General features: G+C 40.4%; 1 protein-coding gene across 3 annotated transcripts in view; it reads left to right on the top strand.

Moving 5' to 3' along the window:
• The window catches only part of PTPN2 (protein tyrosine phosphatase non-receptor type 2), a 60,637-nt gene that overhangs the window by 34,621 nt on the left and 1,341 nt on the right, over window positions 1–24,675 (top strand). The window contains exons 6-9 of one of the 3 annotated variants that reach the window (XM_065398704.1): window positions 8,432–8,641; window positions 9,866–10,024; window positions 15,219–15,412; window positions 20,940–21,041. In XM_065398704.1, the coding sequence (XP_065254776.1) occupies window positions 8,432–8,641; window positions 9,866–10,024; window positions 15,219–15,412; window positions 20,940–21,041 (665 nt within the window). Of the gene's footprint in view, window positions 1–8,431; window positions 8,642–9,865; window positions 10,025–15,218; window positions 15,413–20,939; window positions 21,950–24,675 lie in introns of those variants that run through there. The other 2 variants (XM_065398703.1, XM_065398705.1) reach the window with 2 other exon arrangements.

The following is a 24,675-nucleotide window of genomic DNA, read 5'->3' as shown; positions in this document are numbered from 1 at the left end:
AGGGACCCCGCCTGAGCAGCAGTCCTGGGGGCGGCAGGAGCAGCCACAGCTCGGGCTTTTGGCAGTGATCCCAGGGCAGCCAGAGCAGCGGCTGGTCCCAGGGCTCCCCACCTTGGCGGCAGCCAGAGCAGTCGCTGGCCACCTGGGGCTTCCCTTCCCCCGCCAGTAGCCAGAGCAGCTGCTGGCCACCCGGGGTTTCCCTTCTCTCTCCCCACCCCCTGCAGTGCCCGGAGTGGCAGCAGGCCCCCTTCTCTCCCCCACCCCCAGCTGGTGCTGCAGGCCCCCTGGGGCTTCTTCCCCCCCCCCCCCTCCACACACACACACACACACACACACACACACACACACACACACACACACACACACACACACACACACACACACACACAGAGCTGGTGCCATTCGTGGCCTCCTCCCCCCCAGCCCCCGTCCCAGATTCAGTCAGGGGTATTTATAGTATAAGTCATGGACAGGTCACAGGACATGATTTTTTGTGTTTTGCCCATGACCTGTCCGTGACTTTTACTAAAAATACCCATGATTAAATCTTAGCCTTAATTCTAGATAGTGCTGGTACTACCATCTCTACTAAAGTTGACTGATGCATTCCATTATAAGATCCTGTTTCCAGTTGCTTATAACTTAGCCAAAACAACTGTCTGAACTGAAATTTTCCACACTGTGTGTTGTCTGCCTCAGGCTGAATTGTTTTGAAAGTGTTAGCAAAAACAGGTTAGCTGTTTCCAAGAATTAAATTAAATTAGGAGGAAATGTTCATAAACGTTTCATTGAGAAGCTCTAGCACCTCCAAACTTCGAAGAAAAGGCTTGAAATGTTGTGGGGTGGCATTTGTGTCACAGACGTTGATCCTTCATTGATCCTGTGAAAAGCCACCCAAATTTGGCCAAGTTACAAGTCTTTGAGAAATTTGTTTGCACGTGCAAAGCAGAGATGTGTTCCATCAGGGGTTGGCAACCTTTCAGAAGTGGTGTTCCGAGTCTTCATTTATTCACTCTAATTTAAGGTTTTGCGTGCCAGTAATACATTTTAACGTTTTTAGAAGGTCTCTTTCTATAAGTCTATATATAACTAAACTATTGTTGTATGTATGAAAGTAAATATGTTTTTTAAAATGTTTAAGAAGCTTCATTTAAAATTAAATTAAAATGCAGAACCTGACCGGTGGCCAGGACCCAGGCAGTGAGAGTGCCACTGAAAATCAGCTCACCTTTGGCATGCGTGCCATAGATTGCCTACCCCCGTGTTCAAGTTTGACAGCTAAATTCGTAAGAGTCCATCTGCACTGAATATACCCTTGGAACTGTTCTTCCTGGCTGCTGTAGACAGTTCTGCTGCCCAGTGTCATAACTGAGAGCAGGAAACCTCTCCTATGCTCCCCCTACCTGCACTCAGGCAGTGTGGGAAAACGATGCAGCTAACTCAATTGCATAGGGTACAAATGCTGAGGATGGTGGTAGCCACCTTTTCAAAATGCAAAAATGGGACACATGCAGGAACCCTGTCTCCCTCTGTGGCCCCACCCCTGCTCCTGTTCCCCCTGAGGCCTGGCCAAGCCAGAAGCCAGAGCTGGACAGTGGTAAGAGCTGCCCAAGGAGCCTGGGCTGCTGTGGGGAGCCCCGAACCCTCCACCTGCCTTGGGCCAGGGGCCTGAGGTGACCAAGAGCAGCCTTGGCCCCACACACCCCCAGGCACGCTGCCCAGGGCAGTTGGAGGGTCAGGGCTCCCCACAGTGGCCTGGGCTCCGTGGGCTGCTCTTACTACTGCCCTGCTTTGGCTTCTGGCCTGGGCGGGGTCTCGGGGGGAAGAGGAGGAACGGGGCAGGGCCTCATGATGGCCTGGGGGGGCTAAGGCCCACCTCAGCCCCCACACCAGGAAGAGGCTGATGCTGCTCCTGAGCCTTGGGCAGACGCAGAGTGGTGACACAGGTAATCTGGGACAAATGCTGTCCTGGAGTCATTCAGCCTGGGACCAGGACTCGAAATGTACATTTTGGGATTGTCCCACCCAATTAGGGACAGGTGGTCACGCTAGATCAATGGTTTTCAAACTGCAGGTCGCAACTCAGTATTGGGTCACGGAATGCAAGGCACTGGGTCGCGGCGGCTCTGGTCAGCACCGCCAACCAGGCTGTTAAAAGTCCCATCGGCAGTGCTGCCCAGGTCTGACAGCAGCGTCACTGCCAGCAGCAGTGCAGGAGTAAAAGTAGCAGTACCGCAGCCTCCCCTACAATAACCTTGCAACCCATCCGCCCCCCCCCCCCCCCCACACCCACCCACCCCACAACTCCTTTTTGGGTCAGGACCTCTACAACAACACCACCATGAAATTTCAAATTTAAATAGCTGAAAACATGAAATTTACAATTTTTGAATTCCTATGATGGTGAAATTCACCAAAATGGATTGTGAATTTGGTAGGGCCCTCGATAGAAGGCCATAGCACGATATCCACTGGAAGGGAGATAAGGCTAGATCCCTGGTGGTTAGATTTATGGAGACATAAAAGCAGCTCTTTTTTAGTATTCTTTAAGCAGTATAAGGAAAAGAGTACTTGTCTTCAAAGCAGTCCATGAGTGTGGTGTTACCTGCTTGTGCACATAAAGGGGAAGTAGAAATGGAATTTCTACAATAATGCTGGGGGGATGTTCACATGGCATATTAACCATCAGTTGCTTAATAATATATTTTACTGGTATACTGATGTCCTGTAGCACTCTTTCAAGAAAGGATCTGAGGAATGAGTATTTACAAGTAACTTGGGACTTAAGAGAAGGTCTTTGTTTTGATGCACTTATCTTTGTGGAATTTTTCTCTGTAGTTTATTGGTCTCTTCTCTGCAGTTTCTTTCCTCTTGGTAAAGCTAGGAAGGCTTTTCACTGAAATGCTATTTAACAAACAGTTTGAAAAAAAGTAACATGATTACTCTCTCCACCTCAAATAGTGACTTAAAATATTTAAATCCTGGTGGAAACTTCTTTAAACCCTTCTGTACTGTTGTGTACATTATAGAATCATAGGACTGAAAGGGACCTTGAGAGGTCATCTAGTCCAGTCTCCTGCCTCATGGCAGGACTAAGTTGTTAAACAGGTGTTTGTCTAACCTGCTCTTAAATCTCCAATGATGGAGATTCCACAAACTCCCTAGGCAATTTATTCCAGTGCTTAACCACCCTGACAGGTAAGAAGTTTTTCCTAATGTACAACCTAAACCTCCCTTGCTGCAATTTAAGCCCATTGCTTCTTCTATCCTCAGAGGGTAAGAAGAACAATTCTTCTCCCTCCTCCTTGTAACAACCTTTTACGTACTTGAAAACTGTTATCATGTCCCCACTCAGTCTTCTCTTTTTTCCAGACTAAACAATCCAATTTTTTCAATCTTCCCTCATGGGTCATGTTCTCTAGACCTTGAATCATTTTTGTTGCTCTTCTGTGGATTTTCTCCAATATGTCCACATCCTTCCTGAAATGTGGTGCCCAGAACTGTACACAATACTCCAGTTGAAGCCTAATCAGTGCAGAGTAGAGCGGAAGAATACCTCTCGTGGCTTGCTTGCTTGCAACACTCCTGCTAATAAATCCCAGAATGATGTTCGCTTTTTTTTGCAACAGCGTTACACTGTTGACTCACTTTTAGCTGTGACCCCAAGATCCCTTTCTGCAGTACTCCTTCCTAGGCAGTCATTTCCCATTTTGTATGTGTGCAACTGATTGTTCCTTCCTAAGTGGAGTACTTTGCGTTTGTCCTTATTGAATCCTATTTACTTCAGACCATTTCTCCAGTTTGTCCAGATCATTTTGAATTTTAATCCTATCCTCCAAAGCACTTGCAACCCCTCCCAGCTTGGTAGTGTCCTCAAACTTCGTAAGTGTACTCTATGCCATTATCTAAATCACTGAAGATATTGAACAGAAACGGACCCAGAACTGATCCCTGTGAGACCTCACTCATTATGTCCTTCCAGCATGACTGAACTGCTAATAACTAGTCTCTGGGAACGGTTTTCCAACCAGTTTTGCAACCAGTTTTGCACCCACCTTATAATAGCTCCATCTAGGTTGCATTTCCCTAGTTTATTTGTTAGGTCATGCGAGACAGTATCAAAAGCCTTACTAAAGTCAAGATATAGGATGTCTGCTGCTTCCTCCCTATCCCCAAGGCTTGTTACTCTGTCAGAGAAAGCTATCAGTTTGGTTTGACATAATTTGCTCTTGACAAATCCATGCTGGCTATTACTTATCACCTTATTATCTTCTAGATAGTTGCAAATTGATTATTTATTCTCTCCATTATCTTTCAGGGTAAAGAAATTAAGCTGACTGGTCTGGGTTGTCTTTATTTCCCTTTTTATAGAGTGGCACTATATTTGCCCTTTTCCAGTCCCCTGGAATTTCTCCCTTCTTCCATGACTTTTCAAAGATAATCGCTAATGGCTCAGATACCTCCTCAGTCAGCTCCTTGAGTATTCATCAGGCCCTGGTGACTTAAACATCTAATTTGTCTAAGTCATTTTTAACTTGTCTTTCCCTATTTTAGCCTCTTCTGATCCTACCTCATTTTCACTGGTATTCACTATGTTAGATGTCCAATCACCACCAACCTTCTTGGTGAAAACCGAAACAAAAGTCATTAAGCACCTCTGCTATTTCCACATTTTCTGTTTGGTTTTTTCCCCCCCCCTTCACTGAGTAATGGGTCTATCTGTCCTTGGTCTTCCTCTTGCCTTTAATGTATTTGTAGAATGTTTTCTTGTTACCCTTTATGTCTTTAGCTAGTTTGATCTGATTTTGTCCCTACATACTTGTGTTATTTGTTTATATTCATCCTTTGTAATTTGACCTAGTTTCCACTTTTTGTAGGCCTCTTTTTTGATTTTTTTTTTGGTTAAGCCAGGGTGGTCTCTTGCCATATTTCCTATCTTACCTATGCAGTGGGATAGTTTGCTCTTGTGCCCTTAATAATGTCTCTCTGAAAAATTGCCAACTGTCTTCAATTGTTTTTCCCCTTAGACTTGCTTCCCATGGGATCTTACCTACCAACTCCCTGAGTTTGCTGAAGTCTGCCTTCTTGAAATCCATTGTCTTTATTTTGCTGTCCTCCCTCCTACCATTCCTTAGAATCATGAGGACGAACTGAAGAGATGAGTTTAAACCTTGTGTGTAAATATATTGGCTGGCTGATTGCATGATGAACTGTGTGTGTTTGTTTTTTGTGTGTGTGTGTTTGTGTTTTTTATGAATTGTAGAGTAGAGATGTACCTCTTAATCAGATAGGAAACTTACAGGACTGGCAGTATTTCTGTGCAGTCATCTGTTGAAGCTGATGAGGAATCTTAAATTCTCTGCAGATTAGAAATTGGATTATAAAATACACTGCTACCTCGATATAACATGACCCCATATAACACAAATTTGGATATAACGCTGTAAAGTAGTGCTCTGGGGAGGAGGGGGCAGAGCTGCGCACTCCGGTGGATCAAAGCAAGTTCAATATAACGCGGTTTCACCTATAACGTGGTAAGATTTTTTGGCTCCCAAGGACAGAGTTATATCGAGGTAGAGGTGTATAATGTTTTCCTTGACTAGATCTCTGCCCTCCCATACATAGTAACGTATAACACAAGATGATTGTTCGGATAAACTGTGGACAGGGTAGGTGAGAACAAGTGTGCATCTTACATAGTCTTGAGAAGTTTGGGCCTGCAAAGTGATAAGGACTGTATTTGAGCCAGTTTTGCCTTGCATGAAACTGTTGTGACAAAGAGAGGTCATTCAACAGATTGTACAGTCAAGCTGTCTAGAGGAAGCTTTGACTCTTTGAGCCAGAGTCAAAAGGATCCTGGATCACTTACCAATCTAAGGAGAATTTTTGGATGAACCATAAATCCACTTTACCTTTGGGGATTTTGGAGGATAGCTCAGCATAATCTATACAACCCAAGAATAGAAACTGGAGCATTAATGTTCCGATGCACTGTTAAAATCAAATAAAGATTAAGAGCCGGGCCAAGAGGAAGTGTAGTAACTCACCCAGATTTTGGCAGCATGCACAGAAGCAAATAACAATAGCCAGTGCATAGCCTCAATTGATATGCTGTTACCAGAAACTAAGGGATATATCTCGATTCTAGGAAAGCGGTTGGTAAGAATGAAAAGACTAGAAGACAACAACTAGGTCTCATAGCTGATGTGGAATGCTACACCAGCATACTAATAAGAGAAATAATTTAACTCAAAATGTGTTAATACCTTTAAAATTGTAAAAATGTATCTTTTCTCCAAGTACCCAATGGTTACCCTCAAATGTTTTCCTGAGGAGCTAAAACAATTTGTAATTGTGAAATGGAAATGTACAAATGTCTTGTTTTGAGTGACTATTTGGTCTTTTGTCAATTTAATATGTGTGTGTGTATACAAGTAAGAAATTAACAGGAAAAATAATTGCTTTGCTTCTCCTTGGACATTGTGTAAATACAAAATATTGGGGATAATTCACTGGTAAAAGTGCTTGCTTTAAAAAAATAAATAAAACTAGTATTAAGCCTTTGCCTTAGACAAATATTGATAAAGAAAATCTCACTACATTCCTACAAAAGGAAAACCTATGTGGCAGATATTTACTCAATGCAAACTTTGTGATTGTTGGCCTCAAAAAGGGCTTCTTGTGAAGGAATCTAAGTCCTCTAACCTGCAGTTTTGTTGCTCACCGGTGATTTAAGTGGAGGTATTGGATTATAGTTCTGCTCTGAAAAGTGGCAATATAAAAATGGCACCTTACTCAGTAGATATACTCGGTGTGTGTTCAAAATCAAATCTGTTTGAACAAAGACTAATTTTTTACTACTCTATATTCCTGTTGGTACAGCAAAGCCAATACAAGTTCAGGAGAAGGAGCTGGAGCTTGTATTGGCTTTGCTGTACCAATAGGAATATTCTATTTATTCTAATTTGTGCATCAAGAGAATATATGTGAATGTATAAATTGTTTAGTAACAAACTACAAAGAATCAGATCCTGTTGTCCCCTTCAATGTGTATTACAAGCTGGTTGAGTTGCACTTCTATAGTACTTGGCATGCTTAATGTACATTTTCTTCTGCAGAACTTGAGGGTGCTCAGAACCTTGCAGCATCGGGCCCTAAATGAGGGGAAAAGCAAAAGCTGTAACCGTGGAAGAACTTGTTTCCAGAACAAATGTTCTTGCGACACAATAAACATGAACTGAATAATGCTATTTCAAGTCACTTTCGAGTAAATCTGCACTTCATAAAAACTTGCAATGGACTGACCAGGAGAGGATCTCTCTAGTGTCCTGCAAAATGGAAACAATTTATTTTGTCATTGACCTAAAGAAAAATACTTCAGCTTTAATGGAATCTTATTAAATCTTTTTAACTATTCACTTTATGTATAGAGGTCTAGCTATCATTTTAAGAAAACATAGAAATAAGATGCTTACATTGGGGAAGTTTAGAGAAAAGTATTGGAAAAACAGATGCTTGGTACTGAGATTGATTTCTTGAGATTCCAAAATCCTAAATAGCCATAATTAAACCACCTCAAAGTAAACAAACAAACCCTGTAGCTTGAACAGCTAGGTCTTAGTGAGTCTAGTGGACATGTAGTCAAAGCTGGTTCCTGAAGCTCTCTGGGGTTAATGCATTTGGGAGGTGTGTTGGCATAGAGCTCAGTCAAGGAAGGAGGAAAACATTGCATAATCCCAATAGCCTTTCCATCCACTTTTTATATCTATAACAAGGTTGACTGTCTCCAGCAGAAGTGAAGTCTAAGGTTTTCTGACATATGGGCCTCTTTAAGCCCTGCCTACAGTAGGACTTTTCCATAAATTTTCCCACTGTTGCTACCATTAGTGGCAGTGCTAGTGTGGACAAGGTTCCAGCAGCTACTGGCAATTTAAACACAATGTTGCCCACCCCTGCTCAGAGCAGGGATAAACAACATGCAGCTTAAAATGCTGGCAGTCTGCTGGAGCTAGCCCTGTCCATACTGATGCTCTCACTGTTGGCATTAGTTGAGCTGCACTAGTAGTAGTTAGAGGGAAATTTTAGGGGAAAAGTACTAATGTTAGAATTTTAGTAATGTTAGGGTGTGGGGGAATGGGATCTCAGTAGATACCTTAGTATGGCTTTTAAAATGAAAAACAAAATATAACTAAGGTGTCGGTCACAAATAACGACCTAGTGCTTGAAGTGTCATAGTGCCAACTTTTTGTTGGGAACAATCTAAGGTTGCAAATTTTAAGCAAGCAGTTTGTGTCAACCTGACGGAGAGGTTTAAAATATTGAGTAGCTCTTGGCCTAGACTGATGGACAAGTCTCAAAAAAATAATTATCCAAAAGCAGAGGTACCCTTTTTGTTCATTTTTTTTGTTTTGTATTTTTTTTTCGTTTTTAGAGTGGTGAGTCCAGGATGATATCTCATTATCACTATACTACGTGGCCAGATTTTGGAGTCCCTGAGTCCCCAGCTTCATTCCTCAACTTCTTGTTTAAAGTCAGAGAATCTGGTTCGCTGAGTCCGGAACATGGACCTGCCGTAATTCACTGTAGTGCAGGGATAGGACGCTCTGGCACATTTTCATTAGTAGACACCTGTCTTGTCCTGGTAAGTGTTTCTGTGGTGGCTTTTGGTTTATATTTGAGCTTTTTGATGAACATTCTTTACAAATCAGATATCTGTAAATAAGCCACACATTTGTGAAGGTAAATGAAGACCCTGTGGAAGCTACTTCGTTTCTCTGACACTTATTCTGATGGCTTAAATAAATGTATGAAAATGTATATTTTTCCACAAATGTGGGATGAGTAGAAGTTCTTCACAATAGAGACTTGTTTTCAAACTGGTGATCTTAATGTGCCTTAGTCTTTTATAGACCTTATTTTCAGAGATTTGTAACTTTGCCCTTAGCTCTTCACTGTTATCTGAAACTTGTTTGATCAAAGTCTGTCTAGAAGTGGAATTTGCTTTCTAATTTTTACAAAACTTGAAGGAAACAGCAGTATAGATAGAAAAATGGTGCAACAGAATGAAGCTTGTTGAGTTTTTTGGTTCTTCTAATATTCCTGTAACTTAAAAAAAATTTAAATTAAATCTGAAGTGTTTATATAAAGCTAAACACTCTGAGAGAAAAGCCACTATTGCTATTGCAAAACATTGTCTATCTATCAGATTAGTGTTCCTGATTCTTTTGGGGGGAAATTACTTTTAATAGGACATAATCATTAGTTCAGTTACTGGACATATAGCAAGTAATACATACTGCACTGTTTTTCAAAGTATGTTTATAATGGTATTAGCCAGTCTGTGTTATGCCCCAAATTTGCAAATGGTTTGGTCCACTCGTTCTTCTGCCCACATTATCCCATCATCCTATTGAATGTGTCTGTCTTTTTAACTAAGCACCAAGTTGTAGTACTCTGAACTACTGTGCCCCAATCCTGCAACGTAAACACATTCATGAGTAAAGTTAGGCACGCAGAAGTGTATTAAGACTCAGGGCTTTAATTATTACTAGCATATTGGCGTTTGTGATTTCAACTAATCTCCAGTTGTATTTTAACATACCTTTTTGTGTTTATATAAAAGTATTTTAAGTGATTTTTCTCTTGAGAAATAAACTTAGAAATCAGTTTCAGATGTTAGTTTCTCATACAGTTATAACAGAAATGTAAAAAGGTGAATGTATACAGTAGAAATTGTGTGACTCAAATATCTGTTAAAAATTTTCCTTATTTTTTGGTACTTTTAAAGAACAATTGTCCCACTTTCACAGATTAGGTCAAAATTCTTAGTATAATTAACCAGACCTTTTTTTTTTTTTTTAAACAGATGGAAAAAAAAGACCCTTCTTCTGTGGATATTAAGCAAGTATTATTGGATATGAGAAAGTATCGCATGGGACTTATTCAGACGCCTGACCAGCTAAGATTCTCATATATGGCTGTAATTGAAGGAGCAAAATTTATCATGGGGGATTCAACTATACAGGTAAATGTTTAGAATAAACTGAATCTACTATAAAAATCCAAATTTGCAATGTTTATAATATCAATGGGTGATTCAATTTGATGTTCTCTTAGTTATTTTAAAACATGTCATTTCTGCATTGGTTAAGCAGATAAACTTCTCTTAATCAAGCACTGAAGGGTGTCTTGAATATACCTAAACAGCTTTGTGTCTCAGCTAAATTTTTAATCCTACGTTTTAGTACCCTGCTCTGTGATATATGGCAGGCATACTCTGTACTAACATAAGGAAGGTTAAATCAGTATCTTCAGCTTTTTTAAAAAAACAAAAGAAAGGTCATGTTTCCAAGTGAAATTGAACAAGGATCTTTTCTCCCTGAATTACCTGTACTTTGTCTGTTAATAAAATATTCTGCTGCTGAAGGTTAAAGTTTGCTATCAGGTAACATTTTTCTTACTGTTATTTCATTAACCAGCTATAGTCAGTATAACCAGTTAGATGAGCTTAATTGGGTTTATTTAATGCAGTTCATAAGGTTCAGGTTTTACAAGTCACTAGTTCTAAACTTTGTTTTCAATGTGCCTTCCGGTAATAACGCTTACAATAGCTTCAACCACTCAAGGATGTCTTGTCAAGGAGACACAGAACTCTTTTTTTTTTTTTTGTATGGTAGATCATGTTGTTCTTTTTTTCTCTTGCTGAAAAAACAACGTACTGTAGACAAGTATAAATTAACTTGACAAACCTACTCCGCTTTCAGAAATAGGATGCCAAATTCAATGTAGCTTTCACCGATTGGGTATTTAATGGAAAAGTTGTGGATGGAGATGTAGATAACTTAAAGCATGTTTATTACAGCTATGCTCTTGCTAGCTGTCATGTCAAATGTTTCCATCCTACACGCATTCTGTGCTTGTGTGTAAATAAATAATTTTACACAACCACTAAACACCAAATAGGTACAAGGTACACACTTACGCTATGTAAGAACTAGGTGGTTGTATTCTGACACAGCCTTATGACTAGCATTATGACTATACTTAACTGTTTAGACCATTAATGATTTTAGCCACGAGACACACTTAGGAGTAGCAGTCATTTACTGCAGGCTGCTTTTGGCAGAACTTGGAGTTTACTTCCTGAACATCTTGCTGCTTTGTATACCAAAGGCCATACCTCACATTTCAGTAATGTCACAGTCAAATTACTGAATAGTCTGAGAGTTTTTTTGTTTTGTTTTTTCCCCCCGACACATAAATTCCTCCTTTTTAGCATGTGCATTTCCTGAGGCCCTGAGAAATGTATGGACTATTGTATCAATTTCTCAGAATAACTTTTGGCAGCAATACATACTTTTTACCATCTTCTTTTGAAATGATGTGTGAATTTTGGAGTAAGCTTTATGTAACTTTTGGAGAATATTTTTGTGTAATTTTTTTTTTTTAAATCTCAAGATTTTATTCTCTATTAGTCTCTAGCTTTCAAAATTTAGAATAACTATTGGATATTAGTATTTTTTAAAATTATTCTTGGTTATCAGTTGTATACAACTTACTTCCATTTTTCCTAAGATGTGGGAGCTAAGACTTTTGAAAAGTGTACTATTCTTAACAAGTATTGAATGTTTTTCTGTCAGTCTTGGAATGAATGGAATGTTCTAAGAGGAAAAAGTAAAAAGTAAACGTTAAGGATGTGATATCACATCCTTGACATGTCTCAATGTGATTGCAAAGTATGCTGGTACATAATTGATCCCATTTGCATTTAAGAACTTCATGAACTTTTGAGTAAACGAAGATGTCAGCTTTAATTTGAATTTTCCTTGCTGCTCTTCACAATTTATTTAAAAATGTTTGTTTAGCTTAACTATAGCATGGGAGGAAATTGTTACTTGATTTATTGTATGTGAGGGATTTAAGTTACTTGCACAACAGAATAGAAATATGGACATTGATTTTATCCTATACAGATATACTTTGGTTTGATGTGTAACTTATCAAATGGTAAATTTTGATTTTCTTCTTCTGTTAAAGATTTTTTTTTTTTAAATTGGAATGCAGATGAAACCCAGTGTCAACTTGAATTGTTTTAATTGACATCCAGAAATTTTATTTAAAACGCCTTTAAATAGCCAAGCATGAAAATGTGTTTGGATTTTTGGTGTCTTCTGAAAAAAGATCAATGGATTTTTTTTTTTCTTTTCATTTATTTAGAAGGATCTCTGGGTAGACTTAAGAGTAACAGCACTGAATGTGTGCTCAGGCTGTTTCTTCCTAGTTCTTTTCTCTTTATACATGCACCTGCTTGCTGCCTGTCCATTTAGTTTCAGTTTCAGCTTTGATGTTGCTGGGGTAGGGCATGTTCCATCAACAGTGAAACTGGTTATTTACAAAGTGCTGTCACATGCATACATTAAACTGAAAATATTAAATGGAAAGGATTAGAGAACTTTTCTCTAATCAGGTTAGGTATTATTTGTAACAATACATACAAAAACCTTTAACATTTTAGTGTAGACAGCCTTTCTGGGACTAGAGAGAAATAACTTAGGCTATGGCTACACAAAAGAGCTTACAACTGCGCCGCTGTAAGTTCTCTCGTGTAGCTGCTCTAAGATGACAGGAGAGAGCTCTCCCATCGACTTCATTAATCCACCCCCAGCAGGCGGTGGTAGCTATGTCGGCGCGAGAAGCTCTCCTGCTGACCTAGCACTGTCAATGTCAACCTTTAGGTTGACGTAACTTATGTTGCTATCGGGGTGGCAAACCCCTGAGCAGTATAAGTTATACCGACATAAGTGGTGGTGTAGACATAGTCTTAGCAAAGGTTAAGACAAACTCCACTCCTCTTACGTTAACGTCTCCAGTTTTTGAGGTCTTATGCTCAAAACTTGTAATGCTGAAGTCTCAAGGGGCTGCCCACGTAGATCTAATTACACAGCTTACTGTGTAAGCATTCTTCCAGTAAATATGAGTATAGGGGAAGCTGGTCTCAACCTTTGTGTAGTTGCCTGACTCTCTTTCTGGAAAGCTCTAACATTTCTGTTTATAGCAGGCCTTTGAAATTCACTAGGGAGAAAACCCTTTGGCTAGAGAAGTGCTTTTTCTTCATCCCATGAAATTCCATTTAAGTTTGGCTGAAAAATGAACTGTTCAATTCCTATTTCCCTTCTCTTGCTTGTGACCCTCAGGGAAACTGGCATGAACATTGTAAAGAGATTGCTGATGCCAACACAGCACATGGGTATTTACAAAGTGTACTGGAAGCTGCCAGAGTAGTGAGGGAAGGGTGGGAAGAGTTGGCACATGGCCTCAGCATCCCATCTCCTCTCCACTCCCCTGCGGGCTCCATGCGGGGCAGGACCTTTTGGGGATGTAGGTTGAAGAGCCTGGGTGCCATACTCCCCATGACCATCTCCTGGATTCAGCACATGGTGCTAGCTGCTTCCTGCTAATGTAGTTAGTCCTGTAGCTAAAGTGGTAGCAGTCTGTGCTGCAGTGCTGAAGGTTCAGGTTTCAAACCCTGCTGAAGATGCATGATGTGGGTTGGTGAACTTTACTTAATAAAATGCTTTCCCCCTTTAATCTGCTGGCACCTTCCTTGTCCCTGTCTTGCGATGTTTATATAAGACTATACTATCACCTGTAACTGTATTTTCTTTAAATATTTAAGCACTGTGCCAGCTCACCACCTGCATATCACTTCAGGGCCACAGGATGTGAGCACTTTTTGAGGTTTTAGAAGTGGGGCTAGCAGCTGACCTTTTCAGGGAGTGGAGCAGGGAAGCATTTCCACCATCAAATCCAATAAACTCCATTTTTGACATCCACAGTGTTCTCAAGCTGTGGTTTTTGGGAAGGAGGGGGAAATTGTTTTAATATAGGTTTCTAACTGGTGACTGTCACTTATGTATCTCAATTTAGTAAAAGTTTGCCTGAATAAGAACTTCACTCTTGGTGGATAAATTCTCCTTTTTCCAATGACAAGACTCCCTGGCAAACTGTTTGCATTTTGAGCTCTATCTCTGCAAATAAAACACAGGTAGCTAGGTAAACACGTGTTTAAATGGAATTTTAGCTGTCCTGGAGTCATTTAGTATCCACTTTTGAGCTCATCAGGCAACAATCCATAGCAATGTTACCAATACACAGTTAATTTTCTAATCACTTCATAATCTGCAGGATTTCCTCTGAGAGGACGACGAATGCTGATTGCAATATGTAGTTTTCTAATAAGGACTCCTACTTCAGAGAGAGAGAGAGACACACACACACACTCTCTCTCTCTCTTGTTTTCCTGAGGGAAATCTAATCTGTAGTCCCAGGAGTAAGGCATACCAGTTCATTAAACATTGCTACCAGGAAGTCCAAAAAATAAGTACCCTTGTTTAAAACTATTGGAAATTCCAAAGGGACTGTGTATTCATATGGACGTGTACAGCTGTACTTTCTTCTAGTTGTCAGGTCATCTTGGACATTTTATCCAGTTCTCTGGATTTTCCACAGGTTTATGACCAAAGTGGCTGATAACAAAAAGTTTTGGATTTACATGGAGTTGTAGAGCAGCAAAGTTCATATCAGAGACTGTTTAATCAAAAAAACACTTTTCACATCTGATGTTACCTCTTGTGAAGAACTCTTATCAATATTTTGTCTCTTGCAAACGGTAAAAAGATACCTAGTTACACCACTGTCACTTTTAATACTTTTTCTTGAATAATGATTTAGCATTTTTTAATTGTTGTAGTATTGTTTCTTGCTCTTAGATATTACAGAGAAGGCAATAGTTATCTGTTTAATCAGATCCACTTTTATAGATCTCTGCAAGTATTCTGTCTTGCCCAAGAGCCTTACCTTTTTCATTGCCATGAGTTTACAGCCATAACTTTCACTTGCAGATTTTTGTTAATCCTGGACAGATTTCTATGCTATATACTTGACCTTCTAGTTGTTTTCTAACAACCGAATTTCCCTCCAAATTAGTCTTGGTTTTAGTGTTACCTGAAGCTAAGACTGGTGGGTGTACTTGTTCTCTATTCAGTGTAAATAAGGGTATCACTGTGTGGCTTACATCTTTATCTAGAAATTAGTTTTTATATAATTTTTAATTTACATTTTTATTTATATGATCATTCTGTGGAAGACTGCTTTATTCAAAGATATAACTCTCAGAATCTTGAGCAATATTATTCAAAAATGTGTTTTCTCACTCTCAGAAACGGTGGAAGGAACTTTCTAAGGAGGACCAAGCACCAAGTTCTGAGCAGTCTCCTCCACAACCAACCAGAATAAATACGGAGAAGTACAATGGGAACAGTGTGGGCTTAGAAAAACAGGAGCAAATGGGGGAGAAAACAAATACTGAACTGTCCACTAAAGTACAAGATACTATGGATGGAAACATTGAAAGGTAAGCAACATGGAAAATTACTTGGTGTGTTTTTGTTTTTTAATACAAGTCTTCTTATCCTGGAGTGGGGTTGCCAACTGTCTAATCAGGGTTGAGCTTGGGGCAGAGGGTTGGGGTGCAGGAGTGGGTGCAGGGTGCAAGCTCTGGGAGGGAGTTTGCGTGCTGGAAGGGGCTTAGGACTGGGCTAGGGGGTTGGGGTGGAGGAGGGAGTGCGGGGTGCAGACTCTGGGAAGGAGTTTGGGTTTAGGAGGGGGATCAGGCCTGGGGCAGGGGATTGGGGTGTGGAAGGGGGTTTGGGGTGCTGGCTCTGGGAGGGGGCTCAGGGCTGAGGCAGAGAAAGATGGGTGCAGGCTCCGGCCAGGCAGTGCTTACCTCTGGCGGCTCCCAGTTTGACTTCAGTAGCCTCAGGGAGGTAGAGCCCGCTTCTAATCACTTCATAATCTGCAGGATTATGGTTAGTTGTGTTAGACATGATTTTATTCAATCTTTGATACCACTTTAGTTATTCCCTGTTCAGTACTTTTAAATAAGTAGGCTTTAAGAAGAAAAGAGAAAATAACAAGATGTCTGGGAACGGAAAGGCTTACAGCACGAGGTTTAAAGTGTCATTCTGCAAACACTCTAGGACAGTGGTTCCCAAACTGGGGTTCGCAGAACGTTAAAGGGGTTCGCAAGAAAAAATTCATTAATGGCGGCCAGAGGACCCCAGCATTGGAGGCAGCAGGTGGGACCCGGTTGCAAGACAGACAACCAGAGCCCCAGGGAGAGCAGGGCTGTGCAGTTGGGGCCGGCAGCCCGAGCCCTGCCCCTGTCAGCGGGGGAGCCGGCAGCCTGAGCCCCAGGGAGAGCGGGGCCGGGCAGTTGGGGCCGGCAGGTCGAGCCCTGCCCCCCGTCAGTGGGGGAGCCGGCAGCCTGAACAACAGCGCTCCGGCGGGGCTGGCAGCCCCGAGCCTCAGGGAGAGCAGGGCCGGGCAGTTGGGGCCAGCAGCCCGAGCCCCGGCGGTCAGCGGGACCTGCAGCACAAGCTCAGTGGAGCTCAGTTGACCGGGGCGGTCAATGGGGTCCAGCAGCAGGAGCCCCAGGGAGTGTGGATCCGGCAGCCCAGACCTGGTGCGGGGCCAGTAGCCTGAGCCCTGTGGTGGGCAGGGTGGCAGCTGAGACCCCCAGACCTGCAGGTGGCAGCTCGGACTCCTGTCCTTGTCAGACAAGGGAAGTTGGCATGGAGGGCAGAGTGAGCAGGAGCAGTGCTGTACGTGGGGGGTGGTCCAAGCTAATTTGTCCCTCGCAGGACACCCTCCTAGGGAGAAAACCTTGTGGCAGAAGGAAAGCTGTTTGGGAGCCAAACCAGCCGGAAGCAGGTTGTAGCCAGTGTAGCAGTGTTAACGTGCCTCTGTAATTGTCATTCTCTCTGGAGTGCTGTTTTGCTTCAGTGAGATTTGAGTGAATCTTCTCATTTTCTAGTTTTGGTTGTTAGCGTCTCTCAGTGTTGTTTTTATTAGAACTTTTGTACACAAGTTCAATGGATAAGTGGCTGAAAAAGGAAAGTGTAAAGACGCAAGAATCAGCTAGTGTTTCCTCAAGTCCACACTGTGGAAAATCTACGTCTAATGATCATGATGGTCCTGGAAAGTCACTTCCAAAGAAAAGAAAATATGACGATGATTATATAAAATATGGCTTTGCATGCATTGGTGGTCAAGAATGTCCAAAACCACTGTGTGTGATTTGTGGTGATGTTCTAGCAAACAGCTGCCTCAAACCTTCTCTACTTCGGCGCCATTTAGAAACTAGGCATCCTGCACAACTCGACAAGCCTGTTGATTTTTTTCAAGCGAAAATTAGCTGAGAGGAAAAGTGACATTACCAGTTTTATATCCAAAGCAAGTACTGATAATGAAAATGCACTTGAAGTATCATACCGCGTGAGCTACTGAGTAGCAAAAGCATCAGAAGCCCATACCATAGCAGAGAGCTTGATTGATCCATGTATAAAAGACGTAGTTCATTGCATGCTCGGAGAAAAGGCTGCAAAAAGGATTGACATGGTACCTTTGTCCAATAATACGTTGTCAAGAAGAATTAATGACATGTCAAATAATGTAGAGACCATAATTGTACAGAGTGAAAAATAGTCCATATTATGCTATACAGTTGGATGAATTAACTGATGTAGCTAATCTAGCTATTTTGCTACTGTTTGTACGTTATGTGAATGAAGGTCTGGTTGAAGAAGACTTGTTGTTTTGCCGACCATTGGCAGAACGTACAACTGGAGAAGATATCTTCAATCTGACTAATGCATATTTTCAAGAAAAGGAAATAGATTGGTCTCGTTGCCTAGGCATTTGCACTGATGGGGCCACATCAATGATGGGGAAGTATCCTGGATTTGTAGCTTGAACAAAAAAGGTTGCATCAAAAGTCTCTTGGACTCATTGCAGCATCCATAGACAAGCCCTCGCAACAGAACGCATGCCTGAGGGACTGCAGGAAGTGCACAATGCAGTGAAAATGGTGAATTTCATAAAATCACGGCCAACAAATTCCAGAATATTTCACGTACTTTGTGAAGAAATGGGTAGTATACACGATTGTCTGTTGACCCATACTGAAGTTAGATGGCTCTCATGGGGCAAAAACCTGGTGTGCTTGTTTGAGCTTAGAACGGAAATCCTAGTTTGTTTTCAACAGCCACCCTTTCCACCTTGCCAGTTGTATGGAAAATAATGTCTGGCTACAGAGCCTAGCTTATTTAGCAGATATTTTCTCAAGAATTAATGACCTAAATTTCTCTTCAAGGTCTCAATATAACAGTTTTCAATGTGCAAGACCGAGTTGAATCCATGATAAAGAAGTTGCAGTTCTGGGAAAGTTGTTTGGAAAACAAACTGAGTGTTTCAGTAATCTTCATGACTTCCTGGCAGAACATAAACTTCAGTTGGATCAGTGCACTAAAACCAATATAACTGCACACCTAAAAGGACTTTGCACAACTTTCAGGGATTACTTTCCATCTATATCAGGCGATAATGACCGGATTCGCAACCCTTTTGATGATACCACTTTCTCAACACAGATATTGAACACGGAGGAAAAAGAGAAATTGATTGAGATCTCCTGTGATTACGAACTGAAAAGGAGTTTCAGAAATCTGTCATTGATCAACTTTTGGCTGAGTTTAAGAAACGAGTACCCCCTTCTGGCAGAAAAAGCTGCTGCAGTTTTGTTATCATTTTCAAAAACATACTTGTGCAAGAAAGCATTTTCCTCGTATGCACATCTGAAAACGAAATACAGAAACAGACTTGATGCTGAACCAGACCTGAGACTTTATCTTTCTCCAAAGGTTCCGGACTTCAAAGAGCTATGCAGAGCAAAGCAAGCGCATCCATCACACTTAGGAAAACCCTGGAAATATTCATTTTTAGGAGGGGGTTCATGAGATTTCACAATTTGGAGAAAGGGGTTTGCGGGCTGTTAAAGTTTGGGAACCACTGCTCTAGAACAACAGTTGAAAGGGCTGAACTACTCCTTCCATCTCATTGAGTTGCTAACTTTGGAGCTTACTGTTCGTTAAGGCTTCAAACTTTCAGATAAAAAGGCTGTGTAAGGCCTGGTCTTGTCTTGAAACTTAGGTCGACATAGTTACATTGCTCTGGGCTGTGAGAAATTTCACACACCTGTGTGAAGTAGTTAGGTCAACATAACCGATGCTATAGATGCAGTTGGGTCACTGCTGACCTAGCTACCACCTCTCGCGGGGGTAGATTTACTATGGCAATGAGAGAAAATCCTTCTGTCACTGTAGTAAGGGTTTAGTGTAGACCTGAGAGGCAGTAGCTAGGTTGATGGAAGGGGTTAGGTTAACCTAACTACTTCATACAGGGTGTGAAATTTTTCACAGCCTTGGGTGATGTAGCTAGGTTGACCTGAGTTTTAGGTGTAACCTAGGCTTAAGTGTCTATGGTACAAGCGCTACAGCAGCATAGTTGTAGCACTGCAGGTGTGCCATTGTAGCTCTTGTAGCGACATACAAGATACAGACTTCTGCCAGAATAGCAGTGTTGGCCAAGGGTGTGAAAATGTGTGATCCCCTAACCAGTGTCTCTGTACTGGCAGAAGTTTCTAGTGTAGATACAGCTATACTAGCAAAATTGCATTTATATCAGGATAGCTTGTTTAATTTATGGGGGGCGGTTTTACTATGTCAGTACAAACGGCAGTTTTGCCATAGGGTTGCCAGTTTTGGTTGCATGTATTCTTGGAGGTTTCATCACATGATATCACAATCAGATGCACAAATCAGATGATTGCTTGGCTTGCAAAGAGCAGAAATAGTAGTGGTCCTACAAGTACATCGCATCAGTTTTTCACCACAGTGGTAAATGCAATGCTAATTTTTCTAAATAAACGTTTATGGTACGAGTTTCAGAAGTAGTACACACTAATAGGCCCAACTGTAGTGAGTGGGAGCTGTTGCTGTTCAATAACTCTGCAAACTGGACTACACAAGGGCCATATTTTATCCTCAATCTTTGTACCAACTTCCCATTATCAGTAGGAGGTTTGCTGTGGATTGAAGGTACAAGTTGCGTGTGGGTGTGTTTTCACTGTATCCTTGTTAACTCAGGTGATCAAAACCTGAGGTTGAGCACCCTGGTTAGCTTACTTCTGGTGTGAGCGGCCACAGAACAAAGTCCTACTTGAGTTACTGTGTCCTCACTGGTTCTGCACTCGGCACTGTGTATTGCTAAGACCTGTGGGATCATGTCCCATGGTTCTTTCTGTTGCAATAAACTGAGCTGCTCTGATCTTTGCCAGTGAGTTGTGGGAGAACTTGTTTGTTGTTTTAGGTACCTGGGGAATTGTGGGAAGGCAATGGAGGACTATCGGCATCAAGTGATTTAGCCTGTGTCCTTACTGGAAAGTGTGTGGGTTATCAGTCTGAGGGAAAGCGTCACTCTGGTTTTAGCCTGCAGCCTCAGATGTGCCAGCCAGCCCAGACTGAAAGTACCACTAAACTCATGAGGGTTTTGTGTGTGTGGATAGGAGGGTTGCAGGCAACAATCAAGAAAGAGGCTGAGTAACCTCTTCAGTGAAGTTACCCTCAACGTGCGCTTTTTTGTACATTCTATATATTTAATATAGAAAAATACATATACATACAAAATACAGAAAAACCTCAGTCACTGAATGAAGCCAGAGTTCTGTGCGGGGGAAAATGTGATCATGTCATTAAGATTATCATGCATAGGTAAGAGGGGGCAGAATTAAGGTTGCAACTCTGGTGTTTCCTAAGTTCCTGATGTTTGACTTGGAACCTTTAATAATGTTAATGAAACTGTTCAGGTAATTAGAGTAGCACAGAGTAAAGACCATTCTCATCGACATTCCCTCCTTCATTGTTTTAGTCCTAAACGGCACAAATTGGTTAACTATTCTGTGTGTTAGGTTGGGTTGAGGGGGTTTCTCCTAATCTCTTGAGGAATTACTTCTATTCCACAACTTAGTTTTTTCTCTCTTTTAGTACTGTTCGGAAACGGCTGCGAGAGGATAGAAAAGCTCACACAGCCCAGAAGGTGCACCAGATGAAACAGAAGCTAAGTGAGACTGAAAGAAAAAGAAAAAGGTGGTTATATTGGAAACCTATTCTCACTAAGATTGGGTTTGGTACAGTCATTTTAGTTGGAGCTTATTCTTGCTGGAAACTGTATTTTCAAGAACATTCCTTGTAAGTAAAAACTTATTTGCACTGTGAGCCTGTCTACGGTAGCAGCTAATCTTGCTGCAAGTCAATCATTAGGGAGTTTGACTTTCAGCAGCAAACTCCTTACACCTAAAATCGGTGCAGTAGTTTAGACACAAACTAGATAAGTGATGTAAACTGATCAGTCAGCATCTCAGGACTTTCACAGCAGGTACTTCTGAAACCAAACGGCAAATTGCTACCCAGAATAAAGTTGTTCGTTTGTTAAATAAACAGGTACAAACTTTGTGTAACTGTATTTATATACTTTTAAAAATGGTATTCCACTGAATCTAGATAGATAGACCCTGAGCCATGAAAATTTAACTATCGCGGCTATCTGGGTTTTAATTTACATGCCTGACATAAGCAATAAACAGTGTGGTATCATTTACATTATTAATGCAAAGAAGTTATCCTTAAATGTGTGTAATGTACTATTGACATAGGCATCAACATTTTATATTCTTATGACCCAGGATAAATATATTTTATAACTGCATATTTAATCTTACTTTTTGTAGCTAACTGTACTTTTAAAAGCTTAGTTTGTACAAATTTATTTAACCAAAAAAAAAAAAAAATTGATTTTGGAATTTAATGTAAAGGCTAATTTGTGCACAGTGCATCCATTCCCCACATTTCAAGATTTTGAGACTTTCGATATGAGCAGCTAGGGTTCTGATGAAGCACTTTTCAGTTTCTACTCTGCATGCTGCATTCCTTTTATTTATTTATTTTTTGTTTTTGCAGTTTCCTTATTTAAAAAAGCTTTAAAATGCTTGGTTTTTTTTTTTTTTTTTTATAAAGCTGTTTGCTAGCCCTAGACTTAGAGGCAAATTGTTAAACTGATTAATGGAAGTTGTATTAAGACTTCAGCTACTGTCTGAAGCTCTAGTTTTGTTAACGTTCTGACATTCCATTAAATGTGAAATGTGATATTTTGTGTCTCATCTTATTGATTTTTTTTTTTGAGTTTTATTCCGTGTAATAATAAAAATCTATCACCCATCAATAATGGCACATTGAAGTCAACTTAAAACTGATTGAACTTTTGTGAAAAACTTGTTTCAAAAGTAATTGAAAGCATTAGCTACAGAATATAGATGAATATTATCAACTATTTGATAACATTTTATGAACTGTGACAAAGTCTTAAGGATGCCAGATCTATTTAAGGTACTTTTTAAGTTGCCTATCACCATAGTAAACACAGTAGTTGGCCACTTCATCAGGAATAGTAGATGAAGGAAGTACTTATTTACCTTTTGGATCAGTTTGAGATGGATCATAAACTTTTCACTGTTTATATGAAAAAGTGTATCTAATAGCTCTTTTCCCAGCTCCATTGTTAACTTCCTTTCCCTTAAGCAACCTATACAATGGAGTCTGTATGTAGCTGTCCAAATCATTCTCATCTAAGGAGGAAGGCTGTGTGGCCTAGTGGATCAGAGTTCAGGAGACTTGAGTTCTATTCATGGCTCTGCCACTGGACTGCTGGGTGACCTTGGACAGATCACTGTACCTCACTGCCTCAGTTTCCAAATGTGTAAAATGGGGATAATGATACTGTGATCTTCTTAATAAAGCACTTTGAGAGGTCTCCAGCCACCTGCAAGCTCAGTAGCAAGAGGTTAAACATGGGACCTAAACTGAGTTGCTATTTCTTTGTAGTGCAACTAGATGACTGAACAACATACACTTTTGAGGAGTGTTTCATGGATGTGCAATAGATTTACATAGGTACCTCCAGATAGTGTGAATAGGAGTAAAATGTGTAATTCCCCGGTGTTAGTAAAAGAATGAGACTTCAGGTGGTAGAGTCTTACAGTATTCAGAGCTGTGTTTCTGTAAGACTGCCATTAAAACAAGATGGCAACTTGTACTGGAACCATGGCAGAGCCAAGATTTAGTAATTGCTTTGGCAGAAATAGTAAATTTGGTTACTTGTTGTAACAAGACGGTAAGCAATCGGGGAGAGAGTGCAGATTTTGTGTTTAGGAAGGTATTGTCCCACCAAATATCTCTCTTTTTTTTTTTTTTTTTTTTTTTTTTTTAACCTTCAGCTGTTCTAACTCTAATCAACCCCCAGCCTAAAGAGAGTGCATTAGTCTTTCCATCATATATCTTACTCCTCAATCTTCCCATATTTCTTTTCTGTTGTAAAGTGTCTTACAAACGGCTGGGTTTTATTTATGGGAAAATGTATGTTGTGCCATGAAGTACTATTATAAAAGTGAAATAAGATCTTCAAATCCTAAAGTGCTTAAAGGAAAACAGTTAAGAAAAAAAAAATCTCCAAGATAGATAATATCCCTTTCTCTGAAATTGCAAGTCTCCATTTATCTCCCGACTCAGCAGCAGGATTTTTCCAAGCATTTTCTGCTTTCCTCTGATGACAAGCTCTAAATGCATCTTTGAACACCCTCATTTGAATTTTTTTACCTGACTCCATCTAAACTCTGTCTCCTGCATTGCCCAGACCCCAAGAAGACTTTCTTGGTCTCTTGGGAACGTTCATGTATGCTCACATTGTGTTCACTCCTTTTCACACCACAAAGTAGCATTTGTAAATGAATTTGGTAATTTATGGGGAAGCTGTGTTTGGTTGGCTTGGCTGCATCATTAACAACCAGGTGTGAAGACATCTGTAACAATTTTTAAGGATCACACCAGTGACAGGCAAAAAAATGTTAAACTCCGATCTGCTGCAGTATAAGGTTGGGAAAGAAGCTTAAAGAATTAAGCCTTTTATCACATTCCAGGAAGGAACCTGGTGTAAAATCCTAGTTCCATTTAAAATCAATGGCAAAAGCCCACTGACTTTTTAGTGGGGTTAGGATTTCCTCTTTTGTCTTTAGTTCATAGCACTTTACAGGAAGGTGGTTGTTACAAAATCTAGGCTATGCATACTTTGTTGTTTTTATGGCAGTTAAGTCAAAAGAGAACATGAGACAACAGTCTTCACTTCTGAGATATTAAATCCTGATTGGCGCACTAGTTCTGAAATGCTGTTGAGCTTCTGATTCAAATCTTGACTGTGATCCTCTTTTCCCCTACATGTATTGTTTTCCAGAATAATTGGAGCATAGTAGAACTTATTTTTTTAATTAGATCACTTTAAAGCTGACATTCAGATGATTAGCTTCATACAAATTTCATTCACCTTTTACCAACAAACACCTGAATTTCAGTTATAAGTAGCACATTCTAGTTTTATAAGGATTGGAATTAGTCCTTTTGGTTTTCTATTCAATTATATTTTTCTGGCATGGGAAATCTATTGTTTGCAATGGCACCACTTACTGTGTTGAGTGCCCCTTGATCTTTTAAATATTTTCCCCACTACTTGTTGAGCAGGAGTTATCCAATAGCAGTAATTAAATACAGTCTAAAGTAAAGATTTGGAGAAATTACAGGTGCATTTTAGGGAAATTTAATTTGCAAATGAAACTTAAGCTTTTGGAACATTACTTGTTCCATTTCATTAACTGATGTATTTTTATTTTAATATAGT

Source organism: Emys orbicularis, chromosome 2 (assembly GCF_028017835.1).
Source record: "Emys orbicularis isolate rEmyOrb1 chromosome 2, rEmyOrb1.hap1, whole genome shotgun sequence".
Lineage (NCBI taxonomy): Eukaryota > Metazoa > Chordata > Testudines > Emydidae > Emys > Emys orbicularis.
This window is presented reverse-complemented; position numbering and strand designations above follow the sequence as displayed.